Source organism: Phoenix dactylifera, chromosome 3, assembly GCF_051530095.1.
Source record: "Phoenix dactylifera cultivar Ajwa chromosome 3, Ajwa_hap1_PhDact_Kaust_v1.1, whole genome shotgun sequence".
Taxonomy (NCBI): Eukaryota; Viridiplantae; Streptophyta; class Magnoliopsida; order Arecales; family Arecaceae; genus Phoenix; species Phoenix dactylifera.
Window position 1 is genome coordinate 45,627,972 of NC_143192.1, and position 15,356 is coordinate 45,643,327.

Consider the following 15,356-nt stretch of genomic DNA (forward strand, 5'->3'; position numbering starts at 1 on the left):
ATATATGCCGAATAAGGCCGCAGATTGAGTTGCCTCTTTTGCTGCTCAACATTCGAGAAAGTTCTTCCGAACATAGTTATATAGCTGCCCATTCATCTCTGCATCATCTCCTTTCTCTTGACTCTATAGGCTATACTCATGCAAGAGCTGTGTGAGCGGCCATTGTACCAAAAAAAAAATAAAATAAGCAGATATATTATTGAAACAGATATTACATCATTATAGTGTCTATAATGCATCATACAACTACATACCACTTACATGTATCCCAGAAGTTCTATAAAGGCCGTAGTTTGAGACTAAAGTTTGGAGTTACCATGTGCAGACTAATATTGTTTTTGATCTCTTATTTGCTTGCTGAGATGAAAATGCTTCTAATCCCTCAGGAAGAGATATGATAAGAATGAAACTTTTCCATCTCATTATTGATTTTCAGAACTAGCAAGAGCTTAAATTGTTCTAACTTCATAAACAGAAGAGAGTAAATAGAAGCGTTACAATTACTTATAAACCGCTTCAGCGGAAGGAACATGAATAGCTATACGAGTAAATAGAGACCATCGTGTTTTGTTAATTATTTGTTGAGATAGCTATACGAGCGGACATGAACAGCTCGCATGCATGCCTCCCGTATCCCAATCTGAAGAAACGCCAGCACTCCTTTCTGTTTCTTATCCACAGTTCGCTGTGAAAACCAACAACATAGCCAGTGGAAGCAAAAAAGATCAAAGAATTAAAATATAGATGGAAACGCTAGCCAGCGGATGCAATTTCATTTAAGATCGACACCGAAGCTTGTATTACATAGCCACACAGAATGGAAGCTATAAATAACAGGTACATAAACACAAGGTTGAAAGAATGGTTGGTCCCCCTAAATAACCCAAACTGAAAATTAGATGGGCACAATCCAGGAAACAAGTTATAAATCACAGAGAACACATCCATAGCAAAAGATGCACAACCTACAAACTCAACCACATAATTGCTCATGGGGTAATGTTCCTCACAAGAAAATTGGACTTTTTTATGGCAGCACAGCAACCGAAACCAGAAGCAGCATCAGAATGAGCAAAATGCCTCTTATATAGGTGGTTGAAGAAGATGAAGTTGCTTTGTGATGAGGAGTCTGCTCACTGAAAATTTTTGAAAGTAACCAAAATATCAGTAATTGTAAACTTCAAGCAACAAGAATACATGCATCATGTTAGCAAGCCTATCTTCTAGCAAGAAGATAAAGTATGCAGGTTTTGTTGACATACTTCTGATACTTTTGGAGGCGACCGCAATAAAGGGCATTATCTGGCACAGGCAACTCTGTTTTGTTGGTCATTTCTGGATTGACAACCCTTACGTAGACTTCCTGCCCAAGGTACCATGAGTCAAGATTCTGCGCTCGCACATTCCAGAATCCCACATTGTCCAGAGAGACTAAGATTGCAGTCCATGCTCCTGGGAAAACCTGAGAATAATGCGGGCAGACATGTTACTAAGTGATCATTGTCTCCACAGTTAGGATATCACAGTAAGCAACATTTCAGCATGTTCCTGATTCCCAGTATACAAAATGACACATTTCTTATAAAAAGCATTCATACATAGGAATGATAGAGCAATTAACAGCGACCTTGATAGTTTGTGTGCTACAAATCATACAGAAAGAACATATCGTGCATCTAGGAGTATTTTCAAAGACTATGTTATAAAACTGGATACTAGGTACTGAATACTATAATAAATTCAACCAATCAAAACAATGACATGAACACCCAGAAAATCTGGCCTTGCAGCCCCCACACTGTTTAAAGCCGACGAAATCCTGATTATTGCTATAGGAACCCCACCACCTAGTAACATGTCTTATTCAGCCACTTCTGAATTTTGAAAAACAGTCCAATTTCGCATGCGTTGCTCAGGAAAAGATAGCAATCCGTCCTTCTCTTAAGTTCATTTCATATGCCAAACACTAGTTTGAAAAATGGAAACTGGAAGGTAAAAAGGAAATATGCAAGTTCTGAACTAGCAGGTAAAAAGGCATTAGCTCTAATAATTCATGCTAGTAGGTTTCAAACCAAGAATACCTAGGATCTAACAAGAGTATCATCATCGACTAGTGAAAACTCCTTGAGATGGTAAAGTTACTCGGTGTTGGGTACCAGTGACATAGGTTCAAATCCATGGCCCTGATTTAGGCTGGAGCACTGGCTTCCCAAGCTAGTTCTTAAAAAAAATAAAAATGAAAAAAGAGGCAAAATACTACTGCTGAAATTCTGAAATAAAAAAGCAGTTGGCTAGATCCAGAAAAACTTCTTTATATTAGAATCAAATAAAAAGTATATAAAATAAAATGCTTCACATCCAGAAGTAGGATAATATTTGGTGACCTTTAAAAGTTCCAAAAATACTATTCAAGTAGCCAATTGATATCTCGGTCAATAAAGTTTTTGTAAGGAGCATTGCTAAATTGAATAGCACAGATGTATTAGATGCATCACAAGTATCACTATAAAACAAACCCATCTTAAGAAGCTCAAGCTGATGGCGTTAACAAAAAAAAATGAAAAATAATCAAACTATCAGGTAATTTTGATGATTCATAAACAAGCAGATTCAAGAATACATAAGGATGATAACTTAATCTTTGTATCCAATTGCATGAGAATGAGGAAAGTTTCAAGCTCTACACCTGTGTCGTGCAGCGTGCTACACCATCCCCTTTATTATATGTTCCTCTGCTATCTTCTGTCCACTCTCCATAGTCCATCCTGCAATTAACAGAAGCCCATGCTGTTAGCAGCAAGATAAGTGAACACATGCATATGTACACATTTAAATATGAACTGTGATGCAGTCCTTACCCAACAACAAAAAATGAATATCCATCCATATGGTAACTCTGAACTTTAGTATCATTGTTCTGAAATACGATTTCCATGAATCCCCTGAATGTACCATTGATCACTGATCTTCCAATCTTAGAAGCACCCTTGAGTGGCCTTGTGGGAAAATCAAGTGTGTATACTCCCTCGATATTATACAGATCAGCAAGCCTCAGTGGTGTTGCAGGAGGAGAATATGAAATTCCATTGATTGTAGATCGACTTTTTCCATTAATAACCACCGGTGGTGTGTTTTTCAACACATACAACTGGGTCACATTGATTGAAGCATATCTGAAAGATCCCTGAGGATTGGTCCGTGCAGCACCAGAACTTAGATTCCACCTGATAGAGTACAATGAACTCTCAGAATGAAGGCTAGGAAGTCATATATGACAAGCAGGAGAAACAAGTAAACATGCAGGTAGCGAGGGAGCCGACTCTCCCTTCATTTTCTTTCAGAAAAGAGAGAGAAGGAAAAAAATAGAAGTACCCAAATCTCCCATCAACGCCACTTAAGGTGAGATAAGAACCAAATCTCTTCTCAATACACCAACAAGGTCCACCTATCTAACAAGAAGTGATTAAAAAAAACTGTGGGTGGAAGGACAATAAAAATCATTGTAAATACCAGAGATCAGTCATATATGCTTTATCTATAAACAGGCTCTGATATAGACATGGTCAAAAACAAGAGCCTACATAGTCACAAATATAAAGTGGCAAAGTGATATAATCCACGAATGCAGATATAAAGTGGCAAAGTGATATAATCCATGAATGCCATTTTATGATGAACAAGCAGGAGCACAGATACCAAAATTTTTAGGAAAAACAGCCAAGCTACACCTGCAAATGAACCATATTCGACAACGTACACAGACCTGATGGATCTTGCCTGATTCATTGAGTAAGTCTTGTCGTAGAAATCTTGAGGAGGATCTGGAAGAGGACCGGATGCTTTGCCTTTGGAATTTGAATAGTGCAGAATGGCAACACCAGTAACTCTTACCCAACGTGACTCATTTACAAACCTAGCACTTGCCACAATGTAGTAATCGCTACTCGCATTCTGATCCATTGTAACCAAGAAGGAGTATGACTGCCCCACATGAATATCTAGGTTGGTGTAATTCTGTTGCACAGTGTACGAGCCTTCTGTCTCCACAAGCAGCATGTTATGATTCTGGATTCTGAAGTTCAGACTAGTAGAGATGCCAACATTGTGCACACGGAAACGGTATGTTTTGCCTGCTCCAAGGCCAAATCATAGTCAGCCATCATATGCCTAAATCAGAAAAGCATACAAGATTTTTAGTTCCTTAAATTTGTGCCAATATATATATATGCTTTTGTGAACTTCTAATATAACCAAGTATATAACTATTGCAGTACATGTTACATTCTATCCATTTGGTCGAGGACTAAATTCAAGATACGGTATTAACTTTTGACTCACAGTTTTTTCTTTTTCTTTCCTTTTTTTTGTTCTTGATGGAATGAAGCAGATAGGCTATTTGTGCATAATTTATGAAAATTGCTATAGAAACATCAGTCTCAGCTTAAATGGATGATGGAGTAGAGTTTCTAGGCTATACATAAAATTCCTATCAGGAATAAAAGCACCAACTCAGCATATCACAAAACTAAATGGCAGAACCAGAAAATGCCTCATATCCACAGAAATATAGAATCATTAACAGGAAGACTAATTACCAGGATGAACATTGATAGACTCGTAGTCGATACCAGCCGGAACAAGTGTCTTATTGTATCGATACGGGCCCTTCCCATTCATAAGAACACCATCTGGCATCCCAAGATCTTTTCCTTCATTAAGAGCCTTCCTCAGGTCCTAAACCACCCAAAACTTCCCGTCAAGCTTCTTGAGCCAAAATCCAGTAGTTCATATCAGGCATTCTTTGTTAAAGTTTCGCAATTGTACTGACCGTATGGTTCCTGATATACCAATCCCCAATGAAAAGGGTGATGTCCCCGTCCGGCTTCCCGAAGGGCACGGCGATGACATCCCGGTTATTGATCGTGATCCCGCCGAACCCACCGGCCGCTCGCTGGAAGTTCAGAGGGGGGAAGTAGAAGAAGCTCCCAATCTGGTCCTTCACCTGGAATTGGTATGTCCAGTTCCAGCCTGATGGGATGGGGCAGTTCGTGCCCGACACTCCGTCTTGCCAAGAATTCTTGCGTTGCTGGATGCCATCCCTATAGCCACCATAAAAGATTTAAAGATCCGGTGCTCATCACCATGAGAAATTTTAAGGGGGTTGAGAGGCTAACGGTCGGTACTACCAAGTGAGGAGGAGATCCTCATCGAGATCGTTAAGAACGTTGACGACAATGTTCCAGTTCGTCGTCACGTTGACGATTGGACCGGGGAACTGGCCGTTGATAGCTATGACCTGCCACCAACAAAGAGAAAAGGATTGGAGGAAAGGAAAAAGTTAAAAGAATAAAAACGAGGAACTAAAAAAAAAAAGGCTTTAAGTAAAAAAAATAGTTTCAATTGATGAATGGATTCCAAAAATTACGTCGACAGGTCATTTATGAAAAAAAAAGAAAAAAGAAACAGAGGGAAGAGGCAGACCTGCTGCTTGACGCCAAGGGGGGCGGCGGTGACGTAGGAGACGTCCCAGTCGAAGTAGGCGTAGGGATCTTCGGCGGAGCAGGGGACCGCCACCATCGACGCCCAGACCACCGCCGCCACCAATGCCGCCGGAATACGCCACCGCTCCGCCATTCTACTATCTGACCGCACCTCCAGGGTAGTCCAAGGAACCGGAGAGAAGAGGGGGAAGTAAGACGCGGTCGCCTGCTTACCAGTCGGAGTGCCTGGGATTCACATTACCGGCTGCTCGCCCTTCGCGTGCAAATGGGGGCGTGTTGCGAAGGAGTGAAGAGGGTTGAGTAGAGAGAGAGAGGAATGGCGGAGGGATGAGAAGGACAACGTAAAGGAGCAAAGTGTGCTGCCGCAATCAGAGTGCCTCGCAGGCTGCTCCCCTAGTTGGAGTACGGAGAGCAGTGAGGTCTGGTGTTAGCTACCTGCTGCTTGGACTGTGATAAAGTTTTTTTACTGATTAAACCCGTTCAACGAAAGATGAGCAAGGTGATGGATGGTCTAAGTTTTTGTACAATGAATTATTCCATGGACAGCAAACTGGTGCTCACCTACAGTCTAAAAGCCTGCAATTGGCCCCCATGCAATGATGGATGGTTTCGAGGATTGCTGAAATGAAGGAGGAGTAAGTAAATTTAGACAAACTCGAATATATATATATATATATATATATATATATATATATATATATATATATATATATATATATATATATATATAATATCAAATGCATATATTGTTTGGAACTTAGTCGAGCCATGGGACCAAGGGTTAAAGTACCTAAAATCTTCAAAACTAAATGGCTTTTTGATAATAAATAAATAAAATATGAGATGCTTGTTTGACCAAATTTCTTAGTTGCAGAAAAACTGGAAAGAAAAATTATGCCTATGAGATTCTCTCTCTCTCTCTCTCTCTCTCTCTCTCTCTCTCTCTCTATATATATATATATATGTATATATATATATATATTTATATATATTTATATTGGCTGTGAGACTTGAGCTCATGTGAGACGAGACGGACCAAGATGGTTGATTTTAAAGAAAAAGGCTACTAGGCTCAAACTTGTTGCAAAATTTGTTCTTCCTCGATTGGTGTGGCACTCCATAATAATCAATTGCCTCTCAATCACATCCACTCATGCGAGGCATTTGTCAATTTCACGTAGTTCATATTTGAAGTGCCTCATTCTTTGTTTTTCCTCTCTCCCTCTCCATCACTATTGGAACCCTGACCTGGCCGTAGTGGCACGCTTCAGCTAACAACCAAGGACATAGAGAAGTGGTGAGGATCTACAACTTATACTCAACCAAAAGTAGGCAATTCCAATTGTTTGCTTTCTCATAGCTAAGCTTAAGATCTAAAACATTCTTGATCATATAAAAATGTTGAATTTAATTCCGAAGGATTCTCATGTCTCCAAGATCAAGTTTCAGTTGCATTTAATACTGCTCTAGTAACGCTCATCCTCCTCACTCTCTCCTTATAAAGAAGCTATTTATAAACATCAAATTTGTGACTATTATAAATTTATGTGATTGATGCATCACCCCGTTTGTTCTATCTTGGTCCTATTTGTCCTTTATTATCTTGTTTCAAGTCATTCAATAAGACAGTTGATGAGGTATATGCTATCAAAACTTTGGGTCCACTACTTGCAATGCCTCTCCATCGGACAGGAATAAATTTCAACTTTAACCTCCATCTTCAATTAATGAACAACAAACTTTGAGGTTTGCATGGCTGACTATACTATGGAAAATACAAATCATCAAAGTTACAACTCGATGCTTTGGAGCATACCTGGATCATGCCCTTAAATCATAGGTGGAGGTCACTTACTTGGAGAGATTCTGAAGAAATTATTTGAACTCATTTTGTATCTGTTACTTTATATTTGTGGATTATTTGTGGGCTGCCCCTGTATCAAAAAAAAAAAAAATCAAAGGTAAGTCACTTACTTGGCACTCAAAGATTGGAGCATTGAGGCGTATGGTATTCCTCTTCGAGCACCCACGGCTTGAAAGTGCGGAGAATATCCTGAATCCTGATTGGCCGACGACGACGCCAGCGAATCGCCAGGAGAAGGCGCCGATCCGTGGGAACGGCGGAGGATCCGCTGTGCACTTCTGTACACACCGAATGGTAATCAACAATTCGGAGCTACCAACATTCGCAACTCCACACGTGTCAGCAAGTAGCTCGTTGGTTAGGTACGTGATGTTGGATATAGAACTCTTGATCTTTGCTACATCTGAAGAGGCATGTGCACTGTGGGCCCCCGCACTAACTTCCACCGGAGTCCGGAGTCCAGCCAGTAGATCTGGCGCGGTCTGTTCACCGGAAGTGTGCTCACCTCCCCGCTCCGCTCCGCCACACAAACGCCATCTTTAATGATGCGATTTCCGCCTGCAACTAGGCAGGATCTGGTCCACCACTGAAGGTTTTGTCTGCTGATATAAATTTTCAAATGAAACAGACGATGGGGCTTGTTTAATCTTAACCTTGTGGAAGCGGGCCGTTGGAGGAAAGAAGAGAGACAAGAACGGTCCGTAGGCTCAAGGCTTGCGACTTACCTTGGTAAAACTCGCACTCATCCAGGACTGCAGAGAGCTGCCAAAAGGTTTTCAAAAAAAGCCAAGATCCAGCGCTTGCTCCGTGAAGCACGTCCGCTAGTACAGAGCTCTGTGAGACTGCGTTTTCCTTCAAGGAAACTGCTCGCATCGATGAGCTACACCTTCCAATCTATCACAAGAAAAGGAAACTTTAGTCATCATTCACCGGCAAACGACGTAAACGCCACAAGTTTAAATATTAGCTACCAACAAAGGTTATAAAGTACCACCACTATGGTCTATGGATCTCTAATTTCTCGATTCTTATTGGTCAAACGGTTGGCATTTGCTGATCACCGCTGGAGCTTCCACCGGGCTGGGCTGCGGTGATGGGAGCTCGCATGCCGATTGCTGCATTCCCATGTTTTGTCGTTAGGATGCTCTCAGGCTTACAAAAGCGACAGATTCTGAACAACGAATGTTAATTTTGCATTGTGAGCAATCATGTCGGCGTGTATTTAGTTTTATATTAGTTATACATCGAGAAAATCCTCAGTACTTATACAGGACTAAAAAACCTAAAAAATATCTTTCGGTTAGCTATTTTGGATGAGGTCCTGAATTGTTAAAAATAGTATCAGAGTGAACTCGGCCCATAGGCTATGTCGAATAGGAGGATGTCACGGCCCAAAAAAATACTTTTGGTCTATCTGTTTTGGGTTGTTTGATGCATCCTAATGAGATTTGATTAGTCTTCCGTCCAACCAAAATGAGTTGAGTTGCACCTTCAGTTAGACTAACCCTCAGGTGATGATCTAATTATCAAGTTAATGACAATAGCACGGTTGATGGCGATGGTGAGACAATATCCTCTTTCAATAGAAGGATAATCCTACTTGGTTTATTACCTCCGTTGCAAACAAGAATGTTGTGCACACAATTAGAATAAAGGAAACACTTCACAATGCATATGCTGAAGAAAGATAAGGAGCGGTCATGAATTGTCTCAAAGATTTTGGTGAACCACAAGATTTCACAGGACAATGAAATAGGCAGAAGTCAATATATTTCACAGGACAATCATGGGCATGTTTGTAAGTCCATACAATGCGGCCCTGCATGATTTTTTTTTATTTTATGAGTGAAGTCTTGGCAAGCCTTGGCATTTTAGAAAACTAATCCTTCAAATTGGAGAACAATAGAATGAATCCTTATGGTATTTATTGAATATATTCCATGTACAAACTTTTTGTTTAACTCCTCTCACTACAACATTTAGAGAAACAATCCTAGAATCTCTGATAGGCTCGTCAACAAACATGTCTGATTTTATTTCCGACTTGTTGGATCTAAATTTTTTCCAGGACCGGCTCAATCCTTAGGCAACTGAGGCAGTCATCTAAGGCTCCGGCCTAAAGTCTCTTAGCTATAAATACATTGAGGCTTCCAAAAGGCTCTTAGCTCTAAATACATTGGGGCCCCCAAATAATTTTCAAATGCATATATTATTATTATTAATGAGTTCGCTTTAGGCCTCCAAATTTATTGAGCCGCTCCTAATATTTCCGTCCTGCGTGCTTGTTTAGCTTGTTTACCTGGCCCCTCTACTTTCTTCTGCTGCGGCCACACAGGTGCCTCTATTAGAGTCATCATGCTGGACTCTTACGTTGGCAGTCTCTTGGAGCTACGAGGAACTCAAGATGACGAGCTACAGAAATTTTGATGTCAAAACCCATTTCCAAAAGTTTTGACTGGTGTTAGAAAGCATATTGGCTCATCATGTGGTCCTTTCAGGATGATTAATTTAACTATCAATAGGTCTTTATGATGCAAATGGAGCCACCAAAGCGATGCCAAGAGTGTCTCAAGAAAATACAGAAATTTCGGGCTAGGTCAAGATTAAGCTGAATGGTTTTGATGTGCTTGGAAACAATGTATGGTTTGCACCGCAAAGTCTGATGTAGCACTCGATAGCTGCCATCAAAAAATGAATGGTCATCAAACAAGACACGCCATATATGGCAGAAAAGAGCGCCTTATTTAATGGCCGTCCATCTTCTGAAGATGGCCGTCGAGCACTGCATCGGACTCTACGGTGTATACCGTGCTTCAGAGAGGATCCATGCACTTGGCAATTAACCAGCATGCATTCAACATTTTCATTTTTGGGAAGAGGTTCATATCTATATATAGGCCGTTGGCCTCCAGCAGGCCCATGCATGCTCTTCCTTGTAAATCAAATAAATGTAACTCTCCAAAACTTTATGGACGTATACAATGTCATGGGAAAAAACAGATGGGTGGACCATGCTTTTTTAGCTTATGCTCGAACCTCCTATATTGCATATTAATCTCTATCTTTTTCACATTTATATTAAAAAAATTGTGAAACTTTTTGTGTATGCAAATCAGCCCTTCCACTAGTTTTTGTTGATTGTTTAAACATAACTAGGATTGCAGAAGAACATAATCCTTGGCGTAACAACTGATAAGATTCAGGATCTGACGACTTCTTGCTGAAGACTTGACTGGTCCGGGATCAGCGATGGAGGGGCAAGGGTTAAAAGGTCAGTAAAGTGCAAGACTCGGGGCAAAAATATCCAGAAGATGTGGAATTAACAATGAGTATAAGCAAAATTTTTGTTATTAACTCAGGACTTCTGCTTCTATAAACTTGAAGTTTGAAGAAGGGGTGGTGTGAAGCAAGGATGAGCTATTATTAGATGCAAAAAATCAAATTCTGGATGCAGAATATCTAATGCAAGTTTGATTTTACCAACACAATTAGGCCACATGAAAAAAGATACTGGCCAACACTTATATAGAAGTGGTGAAAATGCTAGATTTGAGATTCATTTGCATCTAAAACCTGTCACGAAATGGTAAAGTGGTGGGCTGGTTCAGACGCCCAATAATCTTGCAGGACTTGATCTGCAACTTTATCTTTAGAGTTTCATTTGTTATGACACAATGAAAAAGTTTGTGAAATGAGTTTTAGACTAATATTTTCTTCCACAAATGAGTCTTATCCTTTGCCCTCTACTGCCCCTCCCCCTACCTAGGTTGGAGCCCAGGTTCCAGGATAGACCAAGAAACCACTCGCGGAACCAAAGATTCATACATCAGGGATCCAAGTGAGGGTCGACATCCTTCTTGCTACGACCGCTAAGGGTTATAGCATCCGACCAAACGTTTGATAACGGTCAAGAACTATTTCAATTCTATACTTTCAAATTAAGCTGCCTCCTTGGGAGCATGCATGCTAATGAAAGCAATCTGCTGGGGATATATAATGGATTACTAGCTACGAGGCAATCTTTAAAAATGTTTCCTTTTAACTTCCTCAACTAGCCATGAACACAACCTACTGAAGATAAAGAGAAGTTGCTATAGATTAATAGCGTTTGCAAACTTTAAAAACAAGCATATACTTTTCATATGTTGCTTGATCTTTACTTAATGAATGATTTGTAACTTTGGGAAGTTAATCAAAGGCATGGCAACAGCAAACCAACAATGCCAAAAAAGTTTGCTTAGGCTCCAGTCATGTCTAAATAGAGTGATGATAAGAATGGAAACAAGTATGACCCTGCCACCACCATTTTTTCTAACAATTCAGGATCTCATCCAAAATGGCTAACCGGAAGGTGTTATTTGAGTTCCTTAATCATTTATAAGTACTCAAGATCTACCCAGCAAATAACCGCTATGAAACTAAACATATGTCTACACAGGTCCTCACATACTCTCCATGTTTAAGTCCTAACGTCCTCGTCAGGCTAAGGGTTCAAATCCATTCAAATTTAATCACAAACACAACGATCAGCCTATGATCTGTTCCAATGGATTCGTGATACAGTATCCCCTAGTCCACATAGGTTATAAGCCGAATCAGTTATGATACCATCTGTAATAATATAGGATCTCACCTAAAATGGCTAACTGGTAGGTATTATTTGGATTTTTTAATCCTATATAAGTATCCAAGATCTACCTAGTAAATAACTGATGTGGGTCAAAATACATGTCCGTACGGATCATCACAACTTTAGTTCCAAAACAGCTTGCAGCATTAGACTTTACTTTTAAGCAAATTGCCGGAGTGAACTTGAGGGAAAGTCATTGACAGCTTTGCTCAAAAGTGGGAAAAGATGGTAAAAGGCATTTCTGGTCGTGAATTTAAAAGGTAACCACGTCTTCTTAACTTTTAAGCGCTAAAAGTGGGAAGAGAACGTGAAAAGATCTCCTCACGAGCACGGCTACTGTGAAACGGTGAGTGGAGCTCAATTGACCCTCAAAAGGTAACCTAACGGCCAACATCAAGCTCGCTGCATGGACAGCACCAGGCCACCAGCGCAGGTTCATGGGCTGACGCCCAAAATAAACCTTTCAAAGCAGAAAAGGGGGAGACATTGTTAATTGGACCACTGAACATTGGTTGGCTCCCAAGGTACAGTCCATGGCAAGGCACCGATTCTATCCACGTATATATAAACCTCAAGTTCCGCGAGCAGATGAACCATTCACTTTCCTTCACGTGAATCCAACATTGGATTGGGCAATTACTATTTTGAGATTTGTGTGAACAGATGAATGAAAGAGTTTAAAGTGCTTGAAGATCTGTGCATGATAGAATCTGGTTGACGTCGTGAAAAAAGATCAATAATTTTTTTTACGAAAAGTAGAACCTGAACCTTTTTATAGAGTCTGGTCTCTAATCCAAGCGGGAGGTGGACACAAGGTAGACACATAGAGAGTAGCCCCTCCGAGCCTCAAAAGAAAATAGGGCATTAGGGGGGAAGAAAAGGGGCGAGGGCCGATGGGTTGAGGAAAAGTTTTTAATTAATGAGATGTCAGCATGGGACGCGAAAAATTGACAAAATCCCACAGAAAATATTATAAAAAAATAGATTATGTGTTTTATAAAACTCTATAAAAAAATTATACTAAAATTGTGCATGCAATATGTAGCAGTTATGATATCCAATATTGTATATGCCATAATAGACATAATAGACGAGATTACGCATAATTCTGAGAACTGTAATGCTTTAAGGTAACCCTCTGATTAAGTGTGTATTGGTGTTATGTTGGACACCAACCATCGGTGATGTGTAAATATTCATGCTTGAGAAGCTACAGAGGATTTGCATGCTCACAGTGTTCAAGTTTCAGAAGTTTAAGCCATTTTTGTTTGTGGGGGAGCTCCAGATAATCCCACATAAACTAGTAGCCAATCCCCAACTTTGTATACTTTAAGAACGGGTGCCTATGTAAACGGCGGGAAGATCTTATCAACACAAGGCATCTCGCGGACAATCATATTCGCTGTACTTTAAGCAAAAAAAATCAGAGCACAATTTGAGGCTTTCCGACTTGAAAGAGAAGGATCTTGGAAAAGTAATCATTACTTTTTCTTATCTCTTATCTGGAATCAAGGTCGGAGTGTAGCTTAAACGACCTTGAGGTCAACTAGAGACGAGCTGAACAAGCTGGCTAAGATACGAAAAAGTGGAACTCCTCCAAAGGTGGAAGTCCGTTTGTCGGAGAGTTTCCGACGGAGGACCCCCTGATATCTAAATCAGAATAGAGAGAAACAGTAAAGCTATAAATGGGTCAGGTTGACCCATGACCCGATCTATTTTGGAAAACTTGTGGAGCCGGGTTGGATCCTAAAATAGGACCCATTCTATTTTTCAAGTTGGGTCTGAGTTTACTAAATTGGGTCCGATCCGACCCATTTGAAATTTGAGTAATTTTAGGTTTTCAATCTTACGACCTGCCCCAACACGATCTGGTTCGAATTTGTAAAATTATTTAGGCCTATGAGCTGCGGCCTGTATGGGTGCAAATAAGTTCTCTTAAGGCCTAGCACAAGCTCTGTATCCATGTAAACATTGAAATCACGCTCATGCCTTAGAGGCCAAAGGCCCAAAGCTGAATGAGCATTTATAAAATAGAAAGCGAGGCTGCGAGGCCCGCGACTCACTACTCATGAGGGTTTCTAGTACCGTGAAGGAGGCTTAGGCAAGGGGGAGGGGCAATCGGATGGGCGACGAAGGCACGGGAGAGAGAGGAAGGGTGGGAGAGGGAGAGGGAGAGGGAGAGAGAGGGAGAGCTTGTAGATGGGATCTGGCCGGTCTGCAAGGACATGAGGGCGATGGAGGCAGGGAAGCTGGTCTCCCTGCTCTAGCCTTCATGGCGATCGAGGTGGGTGGCTTTAATGAGGTGGAGAGAGCCTATGAGGTTGACCTCCACGGCTCCACCATGAAGCGTCCTCTAGCAACCCGGCCTCCAGTTCCTGGGGCACAAGCACGAGCACGCCCTGGTTGCAAATGAGAGCATTGATGGGGCCAGCCTCCTCAAGGGCCCGAGCTAGGTGGTGGGGTCCCGGACGTTGGTGGCGAGGGCGGCGGCATCGACGCTAGTGGCGAGTTGGATGACGTCGTGGGCCTCCTGGAAGCGGGCGGTAGTGGGGGTGGGGGGTGGGGGTGGGGGTTGCAGGCGAGGATGGAGATGCGAGCGCCCTCTGCAGCTGCGCGGCGGGCGAGGGCGAGGGCGAGGCCGGTGCCGCTAGACCTGCCGGTGATGAGGACGTGGTGGCCCTTGATGGGGATCCGGATGCGTCATGGGAAGACGACGGCTGTCAAGTGGAGGATGAAGAGGGCGGCGCAGGGGACGACAAGGAGGAAGAGCAGGAAGAGCGAAGCCATGGATGGGTTGACTCGAACTGGATCCGATTTTTTTGAGTTGGGTCCGAGTTATACATGGACCGACCCGACCCGAATGATCCGTTGGGTCAAAAATTTAGCAATGGACCCGACCCGGCCCGATCTTCTATTGGGTTGGGTCTGGGTCCACAATTAAGATTTGAATAAGGAACTGGGTTGGATCGGGGTCACTTATGATCCGACCCGACCTATTTGCACCCTTAGACAACAGTATAGATGGAAGAAATTTCAGTAGAATATCATCCTCTGTGTATTATGTTACCTTTGTCCCCCTGAGGTCCCCAAGCCGCCCCTTTATATAGGGAAGCTCGTTTTGTCGTTACCTGGGTTGATGTGGAATACGCTGATGGTTAGGTAACGACCGATAGTATGATTGCGGCGCGAGAGCAGTTTGCGTGGGCGACGTGCAGCGTTGGTCGAGCGCATGCTGTGGTGCTGCCACGACTGCGAGCTGTTAGGGCTGTCGGTTGTTGGAATTGTCAGTCCTTGTCGACATGTGCTAATTGTTCTCTTCGGATGTTTGGCTTCTCGACTATTGACTCTTCGGCCAGGGGCG

At 41.8% G+C, this 15,356-nt stretch overlaps 1 protein-coding gene across 1 annotated transcript; it reads right to left on the bottom strand.

Moving 5' to 3' along the window:
- Positions 1 to 741: 741 nt before the first annotated feature.
- LOC103705166 (monocopper oxidase-like protein SKU5) lies at positions 742 to 8,183 on the bottom strand. The gene is made up of 11 exons (XM_008788790.6): positions 8,091 to 8,183; positions 7,476 to 7,964; positions 5,482 to 6,120; positions 5,187 to 5,296; positions 4,829 to 5,099; positions 4,596 to 4,734; positions 3,764 to 4,130; positions 2,859 to 3,224; positions 2,687 to 2,765; positions 1,263 to 1,462; positions 742 to 1,136 (listed from the first exon to the last, which is right to left on the bottom strand). Exons 3-11 carry the CDS (start codon positions 5,632 to 5,634, stop codon positions 1,028 to 1,030), a joined length of 1,794 nt encoding a protein of 597 aa, XP_008787012.4. The 5' UTR covers positions 5,635 to 6,120; positions 7,476 to 7,964; positions 8,091 to 8,183; the 3' UTR covers positions 742 to 1,027.
- Positions 8,184 to 15,356: the final 7,173 nt, after the last annotated feature.

Excerpts from the sequence above, each read along its gene's own strand:
- LOC103705166 (XM_008788790.6), bottom strand. The coding sequence starts at position 5,634 with ATGGCGGAGCGGTGGCGTATTCCGGCGGCATTGGTGGCGGCGGTGGTC. Across the intron at positions 4,735-4,828 it reads GGTATATCAGGAACCATACG|GACCTGAGGAAGGCTCTTAA; the intron begins GTCAGTACAATT and ends TGGGTGGTTTAG. Across the intron at positions 4,131-4,595 it reads GTCTATCAATGTTCATCCTG|GCAAAACATACCGTTTCCGT; the intron begins GTAATTAGTCTT and ends GCCTTGGAGCAG.